This window comes from Alligator sinensis, unplaced genomic scaffold, assembly GCF_000455745.1.
Source record: "Alligator sinensis unplaced genomic scaffold, ASM45574v1 scaffold235_1, whole genome shotgun sequence".
Lineage (NCBI taxonomy): Eukaryota > Metazoa > Chordata > Crocodylia > Alligatoridae > Alligator > Alligator sinensis.
Genome location: NW_005842042.1, coordinates 1,902,169 through 1,926,467, shown reverse-complemented (window position 1 = coordinate 1,926,467; position 24,299 = coordinate 1,902,169). Strand labels below are relative to the sequence as shown.

The 24,299-nt window shown below is 55.1% G+C and overlaps 1 protein-coding gene across 2 annotated transcripts; it reads right to left on the bottom strand.

Annotated features, from left to right (window-relative positions):
* Positions 1-293: 293 nt before the first annotated feature.
* Positions 294-19,598, bottom strand: AJM1 (apical junction component 1 homolog). 2 transcript variants are annotated; one of them, XR_003093820.1, is made up of 3 exons: positions 19,471-19,598; positions 3,139-14,821; positions 294-919 (listed from the first exon to the last, which is right to left on the bottom strand). XR_003093820.1 is itself a non-coding variant. In XM_006022688.3 (2 exons), the coding sequence occupies exon 2, from the start codon at positions 14,756-14,758 to the stop codon at positions 11,456-11,458; it is 3,303 nt and encodes a 1,100-aa protein (XP_006022750.1). In that variant the 5' UTR covers positions 14,759-14,821; positions 19,471-19,598; the 3' UTR covers positions 2,732-11,455. The 2 variants fall into 2 exon arrangements, 1 of the variants encoding a protein (XP_006022750.1); XM_006022688.3 differs by lacking the exon at positions 294-919 and having other exon boundaries at positions 2,732-14,821.
* Between the last annotated feature and the right edge of the window lie 4,701 nt (positions 19,599-24,299).

The window sequence follows — 24,299 nt, the reverse complement described above, 5'->3', positions numbered from 1 at the left end:
CCCGCCCCCCCCGCCCCCCCCCCCCCCCCCCCGCCCCGCCGCCAATGGCACCCAGGGGGCGGGCACTGCGCGGCGCCTCCACCAATGGCGCTGCAGGACCGCCGCGGCCTCGACCAATCAGAGAGAGGCGATGTTAAAAAGGGGCTGAAATCCTTAAAGGGGTGTAGGTGGGGCAGATTTTTGCCGACAAAAAAATTAGAGTTAAAGGGAGGTAGAGGCAGGGCGGGTTGCACCTTAGAGACTAACCCCCCCCGCGGGACCCAAGTGTCCAAGGCCTACACAGCTCGTGTCCAGACCGCCCCGCAACCCCCTGGCCAGTCCCTGGGCCCCACAGACCAGGCCTCACCCAGCCGGCCACGGCTTCCTGCTGTGCCCCATGCTGCCAGGGCAGGCCCTGGGGTCGGGAGAGGCCGGAGTCCCTGCAGAGCGGACAGTCGTGTCCCCCCCACCATGTCTGATTATAGGGTAAAATTCCTTCCTGACCCCAGATCTGGGTCGGTCTGAGCCGGAGCCGAGGGGCCAGGCTCTGTTGCCACAAACCTCTGGCTTTGGGCCCAACAGCAGCCTTGGTAGGGGTAGGGGTCGGGGTCGGGGTCGGGAGCCCCAGGCCTGGGCTGCAGCCAACACCCGGCACCTCTGACAAGGGCTTGAAAACACTGAACAGTAGCAGAAGGAGGGGGCAAGCAGCAAAGCCCAGGAGCCTGGGAAATCCCCACGGCAGGACACGGCATCGCTGCGCCTAGACGACCCCAGCCGGCGGCTGTCCAACCTCTTCTTGAAGACAGCCAGTGATGGGGAGTCCACCGCTCCTTTGGGCGTCTGATCCGCTGCCTCACTGCACTCACGGTGAAGACCTTTTCCAGATATCTGATCTAAATTTGCTTTGCTGCAACTTCAAGCCAGTGGTGAACATCCTCCTCTGCAGCGAGAAAGAAAAGCTGCTTTCTCTGCTCTTTATGGCAGCGCTTCAAGTATTTGAAGACTGCTTTCATGTCCCTTCTTCAGCACCTTTCCCACAAGCTGAACATGCCTAACTCTCCTCAGATGACTCTCTTTCCAAGCCCTTGATCATTTTTGTTGCCCATCTCTGGACCCTCTCTAACTCTCCACATCCTTTTTAACGTGTGGAGCCCAAAGAGCACAAGCTTCTGTGAGCTCAAGTCCACTTCAGCAGATGCTCTAGCGATTGAAGCCACTTCCTGAGGTGGCCCCACAGCTGGAGGCATGGGTCTAGGATGCATGTCATGTGCCCTATACTGCTCCTGGGGGAGAGGGATTCCCAGGGACCAAGCTGGGGTCCCAGCCTGTGCCCCAGCAGAGCCAACACCTTCCATATTTGCATGGGCAGCTGCAGCTCAGGGGACAGGGGTAGCTCAGACCACAAGGACTAACCCAGGGCTAGCCTGAAGGAGGGGCAGTGGCTCCTGGCCCCTGGCTGAATGGGACCAGGCTTGTGGGAACAACCCCTGAGGATTTCTTTTCTAAGGACTGAAGCCAAACCATATTGCAAACATAAGACAATTAAAAATGAGGGGGAAACACCTTTCCCTTTCACATAGTGTGTTCTCCCATTACCATCAGGCAAGAAAAGCCCTGTAAAACAAGGGAGGTTTTACAGGTACACTGGGTTTGAGCTATGAGGCTACAGAGCCTTTCTACAGAGAAAGGGGTTAGCAGCTCTTATTGTACATAGCATCTGAAACAATAACATGGCAACTGCACTCATAAGGCGGGGGGGTGGTAAAATGACCCCTCCTGGCTACATCTGCAGGACTTGACTTCAAATAAAGCAGTGCTAGTACAGGCCAGTCACACACACTGGCTGCTCTTTGGGACATCCCCACACCTAGCTGTGGTCCCAGCCAGCCTGATGCCAAGCAGGGCACCGAGGACCATTAAGGGAAAGCACTTACCTGGTATCCAATGCACCTTACACCCTGCCTGCTCAGATGGGGTTTGATTTGCTCTGGGCTGGCTGAGACTTGTTTGCAATGATGGGTGCAATCAGGCTGCTGCCCAGGGAGCGGACAGTGGTATTAGGTAATATCTATCTCATGGAAGCCCCTACAAGCCTAGCTCTTCCATTCCTGAACAACCACAGAATCAAAAGCCAGGCCTCGCCCAGAGTCTATAATCTGGAGAAATTATATCCCTTTGTTTGCTGTACCCTGCTCTGATCTCACTCATCCCACAGCCTGTCTGCTTGTGAGTCTCTGCATCCTCTCTCTTGCACGAAGGCATAGACTTCTCACCCCACAAGCTTCCCATCCTGGGGAAAAGGGCACAGAACATGGAGCTCCACAGAGACAGCCCATTGTTTCCTCTGGCAGATTAGCACTCCAATCTATTTATGTTTATAACAGCATTGTCAAGGTTGTGTGCATTTTTGCATGAATAATTTAGAACTATTCAGCAAGCACAGAAGGTTCAATGCAGCCCCTGATTTGGCTGTGCAATGCAGTAATCAACAGCAGTGAGATGTCAAGAACCAAGGCTATGCCTGCTGCTATTGGAAACATCCCTCTGATTTTGGGAGGGGAGGGCACAGTCCAGCCCTACTCCCCTCTAGACAGATAGGTCCTGCTTCTCTACTGACTGCCATAGCAGCAACCCTGTTCTCTCACTGAGACTGATTTTTGAATGCTTAAGCAATGCAGAGACCATCTGCTGGCAGGAACCCTGAGAGCAATCTCAATCTCATACTGATGCTAGATGATTTCTGCTCTTCTGGACAAGTTCATGCCCTAGGTCCTGGCCTCAGGGTCCAGAGGGATCAGGACACCACACTTCACCGCCCTGACTGTATACTGCTGCCCTCTAGTGGCTGATCCACAAAATGAATATGCCTCAGCATGAGTAAAGGGTGCATAAATTAGGCCATCTGGCCTAGTGGTTAGGCCACTGTGGGAGGGCAGAAGCCAAACCACAGGCCCCATCAGGGGTCAGGAATCAGGAACTGAGTTACCAGATACAGGCTAGGCCAGGGGTCAGGAGGCTAAGGTCAAGTTACCAGAACCAAAGAGGTAAGCGACAAGTCAGGGTCCAGGAAATAGGAACCAGATCCAAGAGGAAACCCAAAGCCAGAGTGCAGGAAGAGCCAAACCAGGCTCAGGAGCCAGGAAGCTCATCAAAGCAAACCTGAGTCGATAGTGTTGGCTGGCCTGGAGCCTGCTGCCACAGCTGGAACTAAATGGGTAGCTTCTCTCCCAGCGGCTCAGGAAGCCAGTCAGCTAATTAGCTGGGGTAGAGCTGTCAGTCAAAGTTACAGGCGGGTGTGGCTGTGTATACCATTAACCCAGGCTACTGTAGGGTCCCTAACACTTTTGGAGGCTTAAGAAGCTGTCTCTTGGAGGGTTGGGGAGAAGGCTTTTCTTTTTGGGGGTGGGTTTGGATCTGCACCACATCACAGCTCTGTGTCCCAATGGTCACACATACGTCACCGGCCCTCGCTCCTCTTTTCCAATGAGTTCTAACAAAGCTCTTGTCTTATCCTCCTTTGATCGGCCCTGTAATTGCTTCAGTCCAGGCCTCTGCTTTCATCTTCGCTGCCTGCCCTCCCCACCAAAGCCAGACAGAAGAGGCAGGCCTCACCATTGTACATTCAAGTTATACTTTATGGTTATTCAAAGGAAATAGATCTCTCATTATAAGTATATCTCAGAATCTGTGCCGTGGGACACCAGCGGGAATTGTACAACGAAACGTCATAAAATACAAACCTAGTATTTCTGCTCTGCACAAGAGGAGACGCGAGACCCAACTCTTCAATAATATGCATCATAAAAAAGGAAATAAATAGAACATGCATTTATCAAAGAACTCTGTCTGGTTTCAGTAAAAGCCTCCTGGGAGCCCAGCTGAGAAGATGCTGTTTCACTCTTTTATTTATTATTCATTTTGTTAGACCGGGAGGAAGAATGGATGGAAGAGTTGGGCCACCGCTGAAAGAATCCTCAAAACCTTGTGGTCAGAGGATCTGCTCAGATCTTAGCTATAAAATATGGGTAAGACCCTAGACAGTGCAAAGGAACAGTTAGCTACAAAAATGGGGCAAAAGTGCTTTTGCCTTCCCCCACTGCCATGGGAGGAAGAAGTCACAGCTCTGCAGGTGAGAGGGGAAGGGACATGCCACCGCTGAGAGAGCAAAGGAAAACAGCCCAATGTAGTCTGATGTTGGAAAGCAGGAAATCCAAGATAAAAATATTGGGAGAAAGATGTCTTGCTCACCCCAGCGGTGCTGGGAAGGAAGTCCTCTCCATAGTGTCCTGATAGGCAGGTCTGGCTCCTACTATTGAGCTCTTACAACAGAAATTATCCCACCTGCTCAGCTAGTGGGTGCTACCCAGGTGGAGGGATGCCTGCCCATGACAGTGCTGTAGCTGAGGGATTCCTGCCCCTGTTGATGGAATGGCTGCTGCTCCTGCTGACCCAGGCAGCTGGTTGTAGGAGCACACCAAGAGGTCCAGCGCTAGTGCCAAAACAGCAGGCATTTTTTACTCGCTCCCTTGGCACTGGGCCAAACCAGAATGTGTGCTTTCATGGTTCTGATGCATTTGCATTAGTGATTCATCACATGAGGAAATTCAGCCTCCCAGGGCCAAGGGATTAGTGCTTAAAATTTAATCGATGTGCTCAGAGTGGAAATGGGTCTGTAGCAAAATCACGTACCAGAGAACACAGCTGGCTTTTCTCTGTATAGCAAGTCAGCTCTGCACTCTCTGGCACCAGGGACCCCAATTTTCATTGGGATCTGGACTTGGAAGCCCCAGCAGCTTGGGTTACCCCTGTCCAGCGATAAGATAGCTGGATCCAGGTCTTTAGTCCAGAAGACAGCAATGCCTGTGGGCTCCATAGGAGCAAGGCCAGACTGTTCCTGTCTCCCAGGAGATCCCAACTGTACTAACTACCCTCCATTGCAGTGTGACTTTCTGCCTCCTCTTCTTTCTTCTCTGCCCCAGAAAGCTGATTGCCCTCCAGGGAGCTCTCACTGCTACCCCACTTAGCACAGCCATCACCCCACAAGCAAATAACACATTCAGCCCCCCATTTTCCCATGCACAAGCAAAGACCATACATGCACAGATCCCAGCCCAGGTGTGGTGCCAGGATCTGACACACAGGACACTGAAAGCACTGCTCAGAGCTTTCTAGCCAAAGGATTTGGGCTGCAAGACCTGTTGGCTTTAAACTTGACTCCAAAGACAGCAGTAGGGGGAATGAAAGGCAGCCCCAGCAAACAGGACTGGCTTGCAGAAACCAATGCAATACATGGTGCTGGCAACTCTGAGAAACAAGTTTCTCTCCCTGTCTGCACTGATGGGAAGCAAGCAGCATCAAGAGCTGAGAGCCCAGCCATTCCTTCCACGGCCACCACTCTCAGGTGCTCTCCATAGCACAGGGCTGCTCCAGGCACAAATGCTCATCTGGAGTAAGTCAGTGTCACCTTTGATCGACCCAAACTGCACTAATCTAGAGCAGCTGAGGATCCAGGCTCTGATTTCCAACCTCACTAAGGCAGGCATTTGGCATCAGTTCCCTGCACAAGGCATTTGGCAGCCAATTCAATTCCCCTTGCTGCTCTCTTGCTGCTTTCACATCTCCTTGGCATTTTCAATTAGGCAAAAAGTGCACTGGCCCTTTCTGAGTTTGGCTGGGAAGGCAACAGGCTGAGGCTGATCTCCTGCCCTTCCTGGGAATTCAGGATGCAGAGACTGTGTTTAGTGTATGGGTCTCAGTGAGCATGGCCTAATCTGCACAGCCTCCCCCAGTGCCCAAGGTAGGTTGGTAACATCATTCTTGACAGCTGGCCGAGACACTGCAAGAGCTAAGGGATATGTCCAGTTATGGGATGAATTTCAGCCCCAGAGCCCCGTGCTGGGGCCGTCTCTCATCACATCACCCCAGCACATGGCTTGGATTCTCTTGGCCTTGCAGCAGGTGCTTGTGGGCAGGCCCTTTCCCCGCAGAAGACAGTGTTGGCTGATGGGTGGAGACACTGTTAGCCTCCATGTGGGCCAGCAGATCTGTCTGCTGAGCATCCACACACAGGCAGAGCCACTTTCCAGCAGCAGTGAGACTGCAAAGGGGCAGCATTTCCAAAACCAGCCAGGAGCTGCCATAGGCCCCTCTCTGCATTTCCTGCAGCTGCAGCCCCCTTGCCTGCAGCGCTGCCTAGTGCTAAGGGCAATGGAGCTGCAGAGGCTTACCCCAAGGCTGAACATGGCAGATGGCTGCAGCTGGTGTCTAGCAGTGATGAGCTTCTACCTCCTGTAGCAGATGCCTCACAAGATGCTGCTGCTCCATCTGGCTTTGCTCCTTACCGTTGGAGCTGGTCCTTAGTGCAGCCTTCTCAGGGTGGAAGAGGCAAAGCCCTGTTTACCCTGGGCTGGCTGATCCTACCCACACAGGGCACGTAGCTCTCCCAAGAGCACAAGGCAGCAGGGGGTGGGGAGAGAGGGCACTGAGGCCTCATTTCTGCCACCCCCACAGCTGTAGCCCTGCCAAGGAGGTACCAGGACCATGCCCAGCACCAGTGAGCTCCTCTGATGCACTCTGAGTTGCACAGCTCCACAGTCCATCTCGGTCACCTGGAGCCCTCCCAGGCTGGGGCAAGCAGTTGTGCATGGGGCCCAAGCAGGACCAAGCACCCGCAATTCAGCCCAGCCTCTCACTTGGGGCCAGTGGTGCCCAGGGAGACAGTGGCACTATATACGGCTCCCAGAGATACCAGCTTGGCCAAGGGGAGAGCTTGTTCCTGGCTGCTCTTCTCAATAGTGGGGGGCAAGGGAGCTCCGCAACTGGGAGGGAAGACTGATTCCTCTCTGCGTCACCGGGGAGGCTCTGTGCTTCAGGCAGGAGTGGGAAGGGGCCTGGTGGGAGGGAACCTTTGCCAAGGTGGAGATCAGGCCAGCGCACAACACATCAGGGCGAAAGGGCTCCTGTGACCTGGCCTTGGAAGGGCCAAGCAGGAGAGAGGTGAAGCAGGGAGAGGGAAGGGGGCATTCCCTATCTGAGGCAGACCAGAGATCATGGCTTGAGGCCATGCCCTGTGCCAGGGCCTGAGCTCCTCTAAGGGTACTGAATGATGGCGAGGACACAATAGTTGCAACTCCCTGTCTCCTGCCCAGGCCCTCATGGGCCCATGCCCTGTGCCCAGGACCAGTGCAGTTCCAAGGGGGAGCATCGCCTGGGAGCCAGGAAGGGATGTTTACGAGCCTTGGCTCTCTCAGCTGCTCAAAGAATGTCGCATGCCAGGTGCCTGGATTGCGGCTGCAGCCTCACGGGACAAAGCCCCCTAGCAACAGCCCATCTGCGGCAGGGGCTTTCCCCAGCCCTCCTGGCCTGGGGGCACATTGCTGGGAGGACACTGGGGTTCCAGACCCCGCCAGCAAAAGCTGTGGTCACCACATTGCCCTTTGGCAGGGACCCTGCCAGTATCACACTTCCTGCCCCTGCTCTGCCCCAGCCTGGTGTGTTGCTTGTGCTGCAGGGCACGGACCCACTGGCAGGAAAGCAGGGGGCTGGTCTGGCTCCACATGGCTCTAACAACCCAAGCGCAGCACCAGCCCAGGGCTTGGCTGCAGCATACCCAGGAGGATCACAGCAGTTGGGAGCCTTTTGAGCCTTCATCTGCTGCCAGCCCACTGGGGAGACAGTGGGGCTGCCACCTGGGGGAAAAGCAAGCAGCCTGGAGAAGTCAGCCACTCCCTGTTCCCTTGCAGCTCTGTGAGGTCAGGCTGTGCCTGATGAACACACCAAGGAGTTCCCATTTCAGAGCTGGGGTGAGGGGTGCTGATGAGCTGCTCCCCCTGGCCCCTTTCCTCCCCCAAGCCTTAACAGGCTTCTTGCTGGTCCCTCCACCCTCCTGCACTCAGAGAAGCTTGTTCTGCCCTGTGGGGAAGCATCTCCCTCCAGCTTTAGTGCAGCATTGAGCTCCCACCCACTGCTCAGCTCTAGCATGAGAATCCCAGTGCCAGACTGGATGGGAAGGACAAGCCCTTGCTCCAGGGAGCTCAGGAACAGGTGTGCTGTGCTCATGGCAGTGCTGGATCCCACAGGGAAGCAGCTCAGCCAATAGATCCCCAGCGGCTTTCAAAGAGATCCCGTCCCCAGCAACAGCCATCCTGTTGCACAGGCCTGACTCCCAGCCCAGGGCAGAGCCGCAGCTGCCTCGCTGGGACACCAGGGCTGGCTGTACAACAATGCCTGAGGCATGTGAGTCCTAAAAAATCAGAGATCCCAAGCACAGAGCACAGGGCTGGGAGATCACGCAGCTGAAAGGTTAGTCCCCAAGGGCCTCTGCTGCAGAGAGGATATGGGGGAGCTAACATGGGGGAGAGGCTAAGCCCAGCAGCTGTGGGGCAGGCAGCTGGACAGCTCAGCCCAGGGGATCTAGGGAGACAGGGACCCTGGCTTCAGGCACAGCCACCCTGTCTGCACTCAGGGAACCTCATGGGTCACTGTCACCTGTCCCCTAGAAGCTCCACTGAGTTACTGCTCACATACAGTGGGGTGAGGGGGCCAGGCCCCTCGTATATAGGTGACTGGTGCTGGGAGAAACAAGGAGTGTGTCTGGAAGACAGCAGAGACCTGCCCCTCAGCTCTGCACACTGCCAAGAATAAGAAATACAATGGGTGTGGGAGGAGGGTGGGTGGGTGTGTGTGTGTGTGTGCGCGCGCACGATGGGAAGGCACGTGTGCACATTTGTATGTGGTGGGAGGGCATACATGTGCATGTGTGGCAGTAGGACATGCATGTGTGGGCATGTGTGCACGACTGGAAGGGAACACGTGTGCATGTGTGGAGGGAGGGCATGCCTGTGTGTACATGTGTGGTGAGCACTAACAGGAGCCCTCCCTGAGCTCCCAGCAGTTCACAGGCCCTGCTGCATTTGCCAAGATCAATCTGAGGGCAGGAGATGCTTCCCAACAGGCCTTGGCATTGGGCTGATGCTGATGCGGGCCCAGCCTCCTTGCAGGCCAAGAAAGACTCGAAGGTGGTGGCAATGACAGGGTGTCCTCAAGCTGCCTGGGGCTGGTAGGGGCTCCAGCACCATGGCAGGGAGGCAGGATGGAGGTGGGGATCACAGTGCTCTCTCCCCTCCCTGTCCTCTGGGGCAGGTGGTTTCTGCCCCAGCTACAGGATCCTCATACACATCAGGATGTGCTAGGGCTGCTCCCCTTGTGGGGTCAGGGAAGTTCCCAAAGGCATCTGGCTGCCACTTGTGGGCAGGGCCAGGTCCCTGGCTGGATTTACACTGCAGTCCCCAACCCCTGCCTCACATCAGGCCCCCACCCAGAGACACTGCTGTCCCTGCCCTGGCAGCTGCCCCATGCCAGGCACCTCCATGTATGCTTCCCTAGCCCTGAGAGGGGGCAGTTCTGCAACCCCGCCAGCATGCAAGCACCAGCTCCTCACTCCCATGGGCACACGCTGCCCATGCCCAGCGCCAAGCTGCCACCCAGGCCCACCTGCCTCTGCCCTCATGCACACAGACCCCCAGCACAGTGCCACATGCTCCATGCATGCTCTGTGCACCCCATGCCATGCCATGCCCCATGCACTGCAGCAACCCCTCCCCTCCCCTCCTGGCCAAGGCACTGACTCCCAACTAAGAGCATCTATAAAACACATGTGGCTCTTTACCTGTAGGTGCCTGCCTTCAGCCACATGCCTGCTCCCCTCCACCTCCTCCTGAGAAGCCCACCCACCCTTGGCAGCCCAACCTTATCCCCTTGGGTACCAGGGGATGGAGGCTGTGCCCCCCCCACCGGGGCATCCTGCAATTCTGGGGCCTTTGCACAATGCCTCATTGCTGCTGCAGGCACAGCCCTGCAGTGGGGTTACTTTAACCCCATCCTTGCTGGGGGGAGCTTGAGGCACCAAAAGGACCCAGCTCTGTCCCTTCCCCCACACAGTCTGTTTCTATGGTCACATTTGGTTCACTCCGATTGCAAGTGGATCCCAGCACTGAAGACAGTCCTAGCACCAAAACCCAGCTTAAGCCTTGCCCACACTGCTCTCCCAGCACCCAGGGGAGCCAGATACACACACTGGGGGCACTGGGAAGGCAGCCCTGTCTGTCCAGTGGGCCCCCACTGAGAGGCAGCATCCCCAGGCCCCTCTCAGCTACACCATGGGGCTGGCTGCAGCAGAGGTGGCGCTGCACTGGTGTAAGTGAGAGGAAGAGACTGGGCCTGGACCTGGGCCTTGCCACGAGGGAGGATTAGGTGCTGCTGCTGTGGGGCTTTAGCTTGGCCTCACTGAAAGGCAGGAAATGCCTTGGCACTTCAATCTCCAGCCTCCCTTGTTGAGTCTACACAGGGCCTCAGGGGTCTTTCCAGAGTTTCCACTCCAGGCTCTTTCCTGAGGTGCAGCACCCCCTGCTCCTACTAAGAGGGCAGGGAGAGTAAAGGACTGGAGATGCTCAGTACCACACAGGATAGGGCCCTTGTTTTGGCAGTGGGAAATGACTGGGCCTGGGGAGGTGCTGGAGGGTGGCAGGTTTGGCAAGGGGAGTAACTGTGGGTAGAGTGACTGTGGGTACATGTGGCAGCAGGCAGGGGAACAGGCATGTTGGATGGAGGTGGCAGTAAGCCTCACACAAACAGGCCCCTGGTGAGCCCCAAACACACCTGTGGGCACTGTGACATGGCCCCGTGCCCTCTCCCCTATGCACATGTGCAGCTGAATGGGTGTCAGCTGCCTCGCATGCTTGGCAGGAACATTCCCAGAGGGCAGGATAACACCCATCCCCTTGCTGGCTATTTGCAGAATTAAACAAGGATGGGTGAGGGGAGGGCTGCTCACCTGTGCATGGCTACAGCCTGCCAGCCGCCTGGGTCACAGGAGTGGGCACGTCCATGTATGCTCAGAGGTAGCCTTGTTGTCTAGTGGTTGGCGCCACAGGCTGAGGCTGGGGATCCTACTCAGGACGAGCTGTTCCTAGAACAGCTGAGAGCCAGTGGCTTGAGAGCCCCGTGCCATGGCTAGAGGTCACCAGGAAAGGCAGTGATGGAATCTCCCAGACACCCCATGTACCTCAGACCCAGGGGCAGGGCACTGACCTTACCCAACATGCAGGGCTCCTCTCCTCATGGCAAACTTCATACCCCACAACCAGCCATGTCCCTTTGCCCACTCCCCAGCCCTCCATCTCCACCCAGACAAACCAGGACCTGGAGACCTCAGCAGCTCCTGATCTAGCCAACCAGTGGCAACAAACGTGGGTGGCCAGAGACCTGCTAAGAGTCCATGAACCCATGCTTTCCCAGCAGGGCAGCAATCTTTCCTCAGGACTCCCCTAGGGCTGCGAGCCAACACGTATCTGTTAGAAACGATAAGAATATACTGACCGGCCAGGCTAGTGCGTCCATAATAAAATACGTATCTACAAAGGGTAAATAAATAAGAGGCCTGGGTGCCAGACAGGAGAGAGGTGGCCACGGGGCTGGATCACATGATGTCATCCAGGAGGTTGGGGCTGGCGACCCAGTCCAGGGTCCGTGGCTCCGAGGCGGCCATGATCATACACATGAACTGCTTGCCGGTCCTCTTGTCGATGGGGTAAATGGTGGTGGGTGTGAACCTCTTGTTGCTCTCCACAAAATCACAGAGCTGCTCATAGATCTTGGGGAACTCATGGCGCAGGAAGACGCCACGGATCCGTAGCTCCCGCTGGATGTTGATGAAGCACACCTCCCGGGCCTTCCTCCCCTCCTCGCCCTCCTTGTCGATGTCTGCAGTGCCGGGTGGTGGGGTCAGGATCAACGTCTCCATGTCCCGCTCCTTCTTCAGGATCTTCTTCTCAGGGCTAGAAGAGGCTAAGGCCACCTTGGCATATTTCCTGACCGTTGGCACCTGCATCTTCGGCGATGGCCTCTGAGGCACTTTTTGGCCAACGGCCACAGTTACATTCAAGAGGAAACATTCATCGGGGTCATACTGGTTGCCAGCATCCCGCAGCTCCCGGGCATAATCCCCCAGGTTGTCGGAGTAACCCTCCAGCTCCCGCAGGGACAGGTAGGTAGGCGACATGAGCAAGCTCTCCAAGCCAAACTGGAGGAAGTTTTCAGCTGAGCCCGAGTTGGGGAAGCCCAGGAAGAGCACCCCCCGACCCCGGGAGAGGTACCCAACCTTGGCAATGCGTGAGAAAGCCTTGTGCACCTCGGCGTTCTCCCGGCAAAACTGCAGCACATGCCGACAGATACTCCCTATGCGCCCGTAGATGCAGTTCTCCTTGTGGATGTCCCAGTCCTCCCGGCGGCAGTTCCGGGAGCAATAGTAGGTGTAGCAGCTGTGGCAAGACTTGAAATAGAGGCAGGCATTGAACATGGTTTCTGTCCGCCGACACTTGGCATTGGAGCACATCATCATGTCGTCCTCCTCAGCGCTCAGGTCCGGGGAGCAGTCGTCCAGCTGCTTCTCAAAACTGCTGCTAGAAATGGATGCTGCCAGAGAGGGCCCACCATGCTCCTTGCGCAGGTCGCTGCGGAAGCAACTGGGCCCTGGCTGCTCCTTGGTAGGCCTGGGCTCCATGGCGGAGGACAGTGGTGGCCTCTGAAACTCTGGCTTCCTGGCAGGTGCTGGCGCGCCATTACTGATCAGCTTCTTGAGCTGGTCCGTCAGGCTGTCACCGTCGGCAGTGCGGTGGCTGGGCGGTGGCTTGTAGTCAATGACCAGGTCTGTGATGAGCTCGTCCAGCTGCTCCAGGCTGCGCTGGCGGGCAGAGCTGCTCTGAGTGCTCTCTTTGGTAGCGGGCCCTGGGTTGTAGGGTGTAGCATAGGGGCGGTGCCCATCCCGCCCCGCGTCCAGCACATCCCAGCTGGCCGAGCGCTTCTCACTCTTGCCCAGGCCATTGGCTTTAATGTCGTTGTCTGTGATGGTGATTTCCGGGGTGACGAACCAGGACCGGCCCATGGCGTACCTCCCACCATCCGAGTGCACCCTCTCTATGAGAGAGTTCTCCGAGAGGGACAGTGCAGCGTATCGCTTTGGGGAGCTGGACAGGTTGATCACCACTGGCTGCCGCCGGTCGTCAGGTGATAAGGCACGTTGGTGGTGGCCCTGGGCAAGCAGGTTCTCATAGCTGCGCCCGCGGCACATGGGATCCTCGTGGCGGATGCTGGGGGTCAGGATGTTGTCCCAGGACTTGGAGTAGTGCCGGCTGTCAGTGCCCAGCCTGGGTGGATTTGTGCTGTAGCTGGCGTGCCAGGAGGAAAGCAAAGCCTCGTGCCCAGAGGGGTGGGGGGCAAAGCGAGACATCTGCAAAGTCTGATAGGGCAGCGCCCCCCGGTCTGGGCAGTACCAGTCACTGAAGTGCAAGGGTTGGACACTGCGGGGGTGAGGGTACGTCCTAGAAATGGCTTCTCTCTCATGGTATTTCCCATAATCCTCAGCATAGAAAACCCGGGCAGAGGAGCTTAGGGCGGGGTAGGCCCGGGAGTCCTCTGCATACAGGGTTTTGATGGGGGCACTCCGTGGGGCAAAAAAACGAGGGTCATCTCCATAGAAAGTGTGGCTGGGGGCTTCCTGGATGGGGTAGGTCCTTGCTTCTTCCACATAGAAAGTCCTGGGGGGGACGGTGTGCACGTTTCCCTTGCTTATGTCCTCTGGGTAGAAGTGCGGTGGAGGGATGGGACGTGCGGGATAGGGGTGAGGGTACCCTTCATAGCCAGAGCTTTTCAGTGGGATGCTAGGACACCCCACGGGCTCCTCAGTATAGAAGAACTTTGTGGGCACAGCTGGGGTGGAGAAGCTCACACAGCCCCTTTCAGGATACTCCCGAGGGGAGGGCACAGGCACTGTCTGGTAAGCCATCCCCCGGGGATCCCCCTCATAGTACTCATTGGGGTAGGGGACGACCCGGTGCTCCCCACTGTAGGAGTCACTGGGTGTGGGGGTACGAGACATGGGCACTTGCCTGCTGCTGGGCACGGTCAGGCTCCTAGCAGTGCCAGGAGGCCTCGGCCAATATGGTGCCTCCATCCTGTTCTGTGCTGCCTTTATGCTGCGTGCCGCATGCACCAGCACCGCTTCGTCTGGCTTGATGTCCATCCGGCACTTGACATGCGGGCTGGCAGCTGGCTTCATGCCGGGGGCATCCTCAAAGCAGTTGCTGCTGACACAGAGCGGTGAGATGCGGCTGGCACTGCTCCTCTGGGGCTGGAGCTTGATGGGGTGCACCTCATTGGCCATGGCTCTCATGGGCACATAGCTGCTTTCCCGGCGTGGTGAGGTCTCCACCCTGGCAGGCTCCCTGCCAACACGCAGCACTTCACGCCCTCTCCTTGTGGGCGGCGGGGGAGAGGAGGACATCTGGATGGAAACAGGGGTGAAGGTGGATTTCACGCGGGGGGCACTCTTTGACCTCGCTCTCCTCTTTGGCTCTGCCCGGACAGACGGTTCCTTGGGGCCTTCCCTCCCATGAGGGTGGGACCTGGTGTTATAAACATCTGACTTAAAGGCTGCCTTTCGCATGCCAGCGCCTGAGGAGGGCTCCGGGGTGCCCGGGCGCCGGCAGGGGCGCTCCATGGCGGTGCCAGGCTCCAGCTGGTCGTCAAATGACTCGAGAAAGTCAAAGCTCCTGCAGTGGCGCTTGTTGAAGGGCTGCGGGTCACGCTGCAGGGAGCTGGACATGAAGGCATCACATTGTGGCCGTGGCTGGCAGACGACAGAATCTCTGGGCACGATGGAGTTCACCTTTATGTCTTGATACACTGTAGACACCAGTATGTCAGGCGGGTCGGTCCGTGTCATCTTAAATGTAGCTCTGCTTTCTCCAGCTCCTCTTCAGATCATCTCAGTGGAAGCCAGCCAGCCCTGCAAGAGAACAGAGAAGGTGCCTTGAGTCTCAGTGCATTCTGGGAGAATCCGGAGAGACAGGAGATCAAAGGAGAAAGCAGCGATGCTGGCTCTTGCAACAAAACCACAAATCTCTCAACACGGGAGGTTTGTCTGACAGGCTCTGGCATCGTGGGACACAGGGAGAATCCCAACATGCACTGCAGAGAAACGCAGTCGGTTTCTAGTAGAGAAAACCTACAGAACACGGCTCCTGAAGGGCCCAGTTCCAGAAAGTAGAACAGCAGGTCCTCCCAGGGATCATGGTTCAAAGCTCGCAACCGAAAAGCCAACCTCCTGGTTTTGGAGGAGGCCAATTTAGGAGTCCTGAACACTCAGGGCTGGCAACGCAGATAAGTCTCATGGGCAAAAGAGACAAAAATGCCTCTGCTGGCATGAGAACAAGAGCTGGTGGAATGGTTCAGAACACAAAGGACTTCAGGTGACTTTGAGCCAAAGTCTCCTTGTGAACCGGGGCAGACCTAGGGGTGGCACACAGTGTAGTCGCACCCCACCCCGCCTTTGATTCCTTGCTCACCCAAAGTTTAAAGCCAACTGCCTGGTACTGGCAGCAACATTTCTAGTCAGGCAGCAGCAAGGGCATCGATTGACTTCAGGGCTCATTGTAATCTCCCTGAATCCTTCTAATCCCTTCATTCCACCAGTGTTAACGATCTTCTTTCCTTTTAATTATCTTTAATAGTTTTACTACTCAAGCTATCCTTGCTTCTGCAATGATGCTGGCTGTTAGCTGCTCCTAGTAATGTAGCTCCCATGTCACAGCCCTGCAGACTGTTTTTTTTTAACTCTAGCTAGAAACATTAACTCTGGTGTGGTAATGTTAAATCAAGTGAACACTAACTCAGGAGTAGAAATGACTTTCAATGAAGCATTGGAGGCACTGTCAAGATGCTCAAGAAAACTAGGCTTTGTTTTGTGATCTAAAAGATGTACGCTTAACTATAACGATTACAGGACTAATGAAATAACATATATTGTGTTTTTATATATAAAATATGATACAGCATATGAATTCACACTCCAATAAAGTATTAGGGGTTTTTTTGCTTCAATCTTAAATTGAATACTATAGCTCTAGACCTCTAGCTTCTTAGCAAAGCTTCTAGTTTCTTTTTAATTGGAGAAAGTTGTGTGTGGTGTTGTATGTGATGATGCGCTTCACCATCTGCACCCCCTTTTTCAAAATCCTAGGTCTGCCCATACCTGTGCACCATTCCTGAGTGCTCATGGGACTGAGGCTCTGCTTACATGGCTGTTTGGGGAAAGTTCCTTACATGAGTGCCTGGTTCAGGGAGCAATGTGCTCAGATACAACGTCTAGAACATGGGATTACTGGACAAAGACTTCAGAAGCATATGCCCTGTTCAGGAGCTATACAGCTGATCGGAAACCAAATTTTCCATCTGGTCAGAAATTACAATACTTCCAAACTAGTTTCCATTCTGAATTGGGACAAAAAGTGGAAACAGAATATATCTTTTTTGATCTTTCCAGTTCATAACAAACCTGGAATTCAGATAAGTCCTGCTGTTTGGTTTTAGAGTGGTTTGACATTAACCAGAGTCCACTGGACATTGGCTGGTGCCTCTTGGAGACTGCACTGGTATTCAGATGCCTCATATCCCCAGTCTCCTTCATGGGCCACAGACTACATGGTGCACTGTGGTCCTGGGACTCCTATGGTACATCACAGTTCAATCAGTGCTTGGTGCATCCTGGCAGATGATGTCCAGGCAGGGAGCGTGGCCCATGAAAGAGAAGAGATGGCTTCAGGCACCCAAACACCAGTTCCCAGGTGTCATCGGAGCAGCTCAAGAAGGCACAAATTAGCCTAGGAGTGACCCAAAGGGAAAAAGGCCATGGTGTTTTCCCAAGAAAAAAAGAATTTGACAAAAATGAAACTGCCCTGTGGAGAACTTCAGAATTTTTTTAGGAACTGAAACATTAATCCAGAAAAATATGATAGAAAACTCCCATCCTGCTCATATGGTCAATTAGTCACTGTCCCTCCTCCGTTGACCACCAGGAGGGAGGCGAGGATAACCATGGGAAGACACCCAATCTTGGCCATCCCCTGCCCAGCTCCTGTGAATGTGCCCCAGGCTCTCTCTCTCCACTCACTTGCACCACAGACCTCCATGGACTACAGTTGAATTACTCCTAATTCATGCCAGCCTGAGCCTGAGCACCCCCTGCTGTGTGGGGCTTGTTCTGACCCTGGCTACATGGGACACGAACAAGTGCAGATGGCTTGCTGTGCAGCTCGACTTCTTATCTTCAGGACCCCTGAAACAATCCTTTATTCTCCTCCTTTCCATCAGTCTTGGTCATCCAGGGGTCACCCTGGATACTGGCAGCCACTAAAAGGAGGCCCTGAGCATGTAGTTTGCAAATAGCTCATAGCAGGAGAGTGGCTCCATGTGCTATTTAGGCAGCTGAGAGGAAACCGGAAAAAGCACCTTGCAAAGAGAGACATGGGACAGGGACACCTTCCTCAGCTCACTCCTCTGCCATCAGTAATGTGACAGACTCCAGTGCCAACTCCCGGTGGCATATACAAACTGGCATCTGCAGCCATGAGAAAAGTAACCCCATGGGCTGCAGGGAGGGGCTGGGCATGGCCAATTACCTGTTCTGCACAGGTGTCCAACTTGCATGTGAGCATGTGGTGGAGCAGCGTCACACCTCTCCCAGCTCCAGGGGACACAGGTTACATGCTTCCAGGTCCAAGACAACTCTCTGAGGCTTGGCAAAGCAATGTTAGGCTGCTTCAGATGGTGTCTAGCAACAGTGCCTCCCATAAAGATAAAAAGGCAGCAGAGACTGTCAGGCCCTGTCTAAACCAGTCTGCTTCTGGTAGCTGCCCCAGGGAAGCTGCCTGCGTATGTCTATCTCCACAAAGCCCCACCACAGCAGCTGTGCTGGCAGGGGTGAAGTACACCCTGGAAAGGCACCAGCTATTGAAGGAGCTGCAGGAGGTGGCAGAAGGTGCAGGAGTGTTTCCATGAGCCTTCTGCTGGCTGCCAGGTGGGGGCAGAGCCTCCTTTGCCTTGGAGAGCAGAAACCAGGAGGAGAACTGCTTCTCCAGAGCAGTGCAGTGTGGACATGCAGTTCTGCTCACAAAGCTCCATTATGTAGGGCAGGCCCGAGCCTGGAAACTCAAGAGGCACAGTGGCCCGGCTGCATCCAGAATTCATCTCAGATGCTCTACAGCTGCATCCCATCCATCTCACAAACCACATCCTCTATGCCCCCAGCGCTGCCAAGAAGCTCCCAGCACAACTCAGTAGGTCCGGGCGCACATGGTGGAAGGGTGCCACCAATCACATTTCATAGATTTCACAGACATCAGGGCTGGAAGGGACCTCGGAAGATCATCGAGTCCAGCCCCCCGCCCAAAGGGCAGCAAGTCAGCTGGGGTCATAGGATCCCAGCAAGATAAGCATCCAGTTTCATCTTGAAGGTGTTCAATGAAGGCTCTTGAACCACCTCCGGTGGCAGGCTGTTCCCGACCTTGGGGGCTCGGACAGTAAAGAAGTTCTTCCTTATGTCCAGCCTGAAACGATCACATACATGCCTGCACCACAGAGACTGTGTGGAGACCCCCGCACCTTGTTATGGGGCAGGTCCCAGTGTCAGACAGGGTGGGAGCCTGCAGCATGTATGTGCCCATATACACACATGCATAGCCTGAAGGCTCTCTCACAGGGATCCCATTAATCTCAAAACCTCTTTTCAAAGCGGCTCCAAGACAGACTTCTCCCATCCCAGGGAGCTGTAGGAACCTAGAAGCCTCAGGTGATTGAGTGCAAATAGGTGCAAAATGGAATGGTGAGTGCAACCCTGGCCTTATTTTCATTGCACATTGGGGGGAATCCTCCTAGATTATGATCCCACAAACCCCTGCTGCATGCACCCAGCTGCATCATTTGTATAGGTACCGACATGCCTCTGTTCCCACGTTCTGCACAAATGGCAGACCCTCTGCATGAACAGACTCCCACTGGGCCTGCACACATGTAGCTTGCACTGAGTGCACAGGCACAAGCGTAGGAGAGCTTGTCTTTGAGGGGGGTGTAAGTCTTTGGGGAAACTGGGTCCCTGAGGCACCGGTGAGCAATGTGCCCTAGAGACAGAGTGCTGTGTGAATCAAACATTGGTAGAAAAAGTGTGCTCAGGTCTCCAGAGTCTCCGTGGTCAAACTCCCAAGGCCATTACTACCTGATGAACCTGTCATGGCCTCAGGACACCATGTGGCTCCATGCCAGCTGCCTCCCCACCTAGCAGTACACCCATATCTGCACTGCTCTTTGGGTAGGTCAGTTAGCAACACCCATGCTAATTAGCCAGCCCTCAGCACCATGGGGACAGGGCTATATTGTTTCCAGTGCAGGTGGCAGGCTGCCCAGAGTCTTGAAGGCCCCGCTGACAGTCTCAGTAAAATCACTGTGCCGACAGCCTGCTGCTCACAGCCGATGGACACGGTTGATCATCGCTCCTTCTCCCCAACACTGGGGACAGGGGAGCCCCTATGAAGGGCTTAGCTCTGTTTCTGGAGCAGGGAGCAACTCTGGACAGGTTGGAGGCCCTAGCTAGACAGTCCCTACCTGGTCTAGTGGCAGTGGAGCGGGTCTGGATGGGCGAAGCTGGCAGGGGTAGCTGGGGTAGCTCCATGTTGGCATCAGTTCCAGGCTGGAAAATAAAATATGTATCACATGAATACAGGAGATTCACACTCAACCAGCAGCCGGCAGCAGGGAGAACCTCCCCACAACTGCTTGCCAAGTTCAACACCAGTCCAGTCCAACCCTGCCGGGCTGCTCTCCGCTCTGCTGGCACGTGGCTGCGTCTTGGAAGCAACGAGTCTCTGTGCGCCACCGGCAGCACAGCCAATACTCAAGACCTCCTTGTCAGCATCAGGTTTTGGCTGTGGCTGGAGCCAGTCGGGCCACAGCACAGCAGGGCCAGTGCTCTTGGGAATTCCAGCCTTATCTGGAGGAAAATCCCAACTGATTGGCTGCTTGCCCCTCTTGCCTGCCTCCTAGGAAACAGCAGCCAATTGGGGATGTTGCAGGAAAGAGACCCCCGCCCCTCCCTCCCCTCCACACTAAGCAAAGTCATGTAGGTCTGATAGGTGGGGAGACCAGCATGGACCTGCGCTTCCTCTCCAGCCCTTGTGAGGAACAGAGATGCACCCCCCCGCCAAAAAAAAAAAAAAATACCCTGGCCTGTGTAGGGGGAGAAGGAGACCCTGTTGCAGGGTCCCTGGAAGACAGAGATGAAAAATCCCAGAAGCTACAAGAAGAGCAGAAGTGCTGAGAGGGCAGAATTGGTGCAAGAGCAAATTATAAACCAGAGTTTTTAGTCTGGGCACCCCACGGAGAAGGAGTGAACCCCAGCAGCCAATGTGGCCTTGTTAAGAACAAATCATGCCAAGGCAACTGGATCTTCTTTGCCAAGGTAACTAGTTGGGTGGATGATGGGACATAATACCCTTGGATTTAGTAAGGCTCTAGATACTGCTCCATGTGACTAAGTCAGCTGGGAAAACGGGGCTGGAGACAGTTACCATTAGGCAGATGCAACATAACTAGCTGTATAACCTCAAGCAGAGAGAAACGATAACTGCCAGAATGGCAGGAGGTTTCAAGTGGGGTTCCACAGGGGTCTGCTCCGAGTCCAGTGCTGCTTAATATCTGTATTGATTATCTGGAGGCCGGAAAAGAGAGCTCTCTGATCAAGCTTGCAGGTGACACAGGACTAGGAGGGGCTGCAAATGCTTTGGGAGATAGGATTAGAATTCAAAAGGATCTTGATACATTGGAGAACTGGGCTAGAGGCAGCACAATGGATTCAACACAGACAGATGTGAGGTGGTGCCTCAAGGGAAGCAGCAGCAAATGCACAGATAAAGGTGGTGAGCTACCTGGCAGGGCAGCAGCATTGCTGAGAAGGATCTGGGGGCTTTGGTAGATCACAGACTCAACAGGAGCTGGTAAGATGATGCCACAACACAAAAAGCACATGGTTTTGGGCTATACTGTTTGTAAAACATGGGCAGTGACTGTACCATTCTGCTCAGTGCTAGTTAGGCCTTAGCTGGAGTTGTGTGTGCAGTGCTGAGCTCCATGCTTTAGGAAGGACATAGAGAAAATGGAGAGGACCCAGAGGCGACCAACACAGACAATAGAGGGGATGGAGAGCAAAGTTGTACGGAGAAAGGCTGAGAGAACTAGTTGTGTTTAGTTTGGAGAACAGGAGAATAAGGGGAGACACTAGAGCAGTTTCCAAATATTTGAAAGGCTGCCATAAAGGAGTGAGAGAAGAACTGTTCTCTCTCACTGCAGAGGGCAGGACATAAAGTAATGGATTTAAATTGTGGCAAAGCAGATTTGGATTCAATCTCAGGGAGAAAATAAACTTCCTTACTGTCAGAATGGGAAGCTGAGGATTCTCCTTCACTGGGCAGGGTTTTCAAGAACAGGCTGGAGTAGCATCGGTTGAGGTAGTTTAGCAGTAGCATATTCTGCATCTCCAAGGGGTTGGACCAGTGACCTTAGAGGTCCCTTCTGCCCCTATGACTATTAGCAGGAGCTATATTAGTGGGGTGGTAGAGATGGGAAGAGCTGATGTGTGAGGAGACATGGTTGGTTTGAAGGTCAGGGGCAATACTGACTGCTGGGCAGATGTGAGAACAGAAGCTCCTACAACACCACAGGGCCAAAACTTCCTTCCTCACTGCCCTTAGGAGCATGTGGCATCGTACAGACTGCTCCTCACATGCACTGGGTGGGGCAGAGGGTTTCACAGAGCAGAGGGGCAAACCAGAGAGAACAATGATTAACACAGTCCTCATGATTTGGGGCTTGCCACCTGATTTTTGAGCTTTCAGTGCTGGCCATACTGAGGGCATCAGGCAGTTCAAAGCAAATTGGCAAGAGTCACACAAGGAGTCAAGGCTTCAGTTCCCAAGAGAGGCCAAGGGGAGCGGTGGGATCATGTCTCCCTCCAAGGGCTGCAGCCAGTATAGCCCATATCAGGTCAAAGGCCATCCCCAGGCTAGTGGCCCATGGGACTACTGGTTAAGGCACACGTTTCTGTAGCTAACAGCACAAGGCTAGGATAGTGCTAGGCTGCCTTTCTACCCAAACCATCACTTACCCATTTACCACTTGTATCAAAGGCCAGGCCTTGGCAGCCAAGTTCAGAGTAAGGTTCAAACTCATGCAAGAGCAGCAAGACACATTAACCCCTCTGCCACTGCGCCCTTACAAAGGTGGTACCAGCCTGCTGTCCACTGAGTCAGAAGAGCTACCCCTGGAGTCAAGGGGTGGGGAGCACGCACCTTCAGCTTGGAGAAGATCCAGCCCTTACCCCTGTTAGGGTCTCATGATACGTTATCAGAGCCCTTTGGCCACAGCAGCAGGCAGTTCCCTGATTAACCAGTTGCCAGTATGGCTTCCTTTGGGTGGGAGAAGAGCTTTGCTCCTTCAGTCTGTTGGACACACCTCCTTCACCCAACTTCAGGCACTGGCCTCTTTCCTCCTTCCTTCTATGGCAGGGGTGGGCAATTATTTCAGGAAGGAGGGCGCTTACTGAGTTTTGGCAAGCCATCAAGGGCCACATGACAGGCAGCCCAGGGTAGGTAAACACTAATTTTCTAATTTTTTTAGGGGACCCGCAGGCTGGATAGAATGGCCTGGCAGGCCGCATTTTGCCCAGCCCTGTCCTATGGGATATCAACCGTGTGTTCCTTTGCCCTGCCATGCTCCCTCTGCAACACTGCAAGGACAACCATAGCCATGTTCAATGCTTTTTGTCTCTGCAACTCGTGGAGCTCTCCACAGAGGGCCAGGGAAGCTGCAGGGTGGGGCAGGACAGGGCAGGGCATCAGGAGGTTAAGGGGCTACCGAGTGTGATGGAGAAGGTTTGAACCGAGTGGTGCTGTACTTAAATTGGGAAGGACACATCCGATAAATGAGACCATCGGGGGAGCTGCGTGTAGGGCGAGGGAGGAGCCAACTGGCACAGCCCTGGTTAGAGAAGCAGATTTCAGCCTACACTTGGCCCTGGTGCAGAGGGAGGAAGCATCCTCCTGAGTCACTCATGCTGCATCCGTTCTAAGAAGTCTCCCATGGAAAGCAGCAGCCAGGCCCACCCCTGCCTCAGTGGGGGAGTCAAAGCAGCAGCACAGCCGAAGATGCCAGCAGGGGTCCCTGCCACGTGATCCCACAGCTGTCCAGCTCCAAGGTTCAAAAGGACTCAGAGCATCTGGAAGGGTCGCTCAGCACCCAGAGCAGGACGGCACCAGAGCTCAGCCGTCTCCCTCGGACGCCTGCTCAGTGCAAGCTGCGAGCAGAGCCCTCCCCTTTGGGGCTCTGAACTGCCCCCACCCAGGGGCTGGAAACCTGGGGTGGGCTCTGCCGGGCCTCGCCAGGGATTCAGCCACTGAGCTCACGGCACTGGCATCCCTCACGCTGCCTACGGTTGCCATGGTTTCGCTGCACTGTTTCTCTCCTCCAAGGAGCAGCGCTTGCGGGGGAGGGCAGAGGCGGGAGCTGTTTGAGGGGAGCTGAGCACCGCTCACAGGTGCTGGAGCAGTAGAGACGGAGGCCTTGCCTTTGCTACGCCAAGAGAAGGGCAGAGGCAAAGTCACAAGCTTCTGTGCCGCTGTCCCAAGGGCAGGACTGGGAGCATGCGCCCCACGGGCTGCCCCCTGCATGAGACGGGCACCTAAGCACCACACTGGGATCTCCTGGGTCAGGGCCCCAGACTGCTGGCAAGCGCTTCAGTTGGCAGCCTGTGTAAACCCTGGCCAGGGGGCAGGCACTGTGCTCTGCCCCTCGGCCTGCTTGATCCTGCAGGAATAATCACTAGACTGGGACACTCAGAGCAGAGCCCACCTTCATGTCCAGACCTCTGCAGATCCCTGGTGCTGGGTACCTAGGGGTAGGGTAGGATGGGGTGGGGTCCCGCTGGCTCGGGCCAAGGCCATAAGGACACTTCCTGCAGTGCTCTAGTTGCCCTGAGCGGCTGGCAGAAAGAAAATGACCTGCATGGCTTCCCACGGACTCGGAGGCAATTGCTGTTGGAGTGGGGCAGCAACGGCTTTGCCCTTCCTGTGTCAGACCCTGGCCTTGGGTCAAGGAGTCGGGGTGCCAGCTAGTGCCCTGCACCTCACTGGCTTGTAGCAGATCTCCACAGGGGGCTGGAACTTCACCCCCTCAGCCCCCCCCCCCCCCACACACACACACACTTAACAACTGAGGCAGGGGCATGATTTGCCCAAAACACAGACTACCTCAGTAGCAGAGCCTGGGCATCTACACTCACAAGCCTGTGTCCTCCTAGTCCACTGGAAGGATCTCTCTGGCACCCCATAAATGCCTGTCACCCCTCAACCCCCCTTGGTGCCCTTCTCCCATCCACTAGCCTT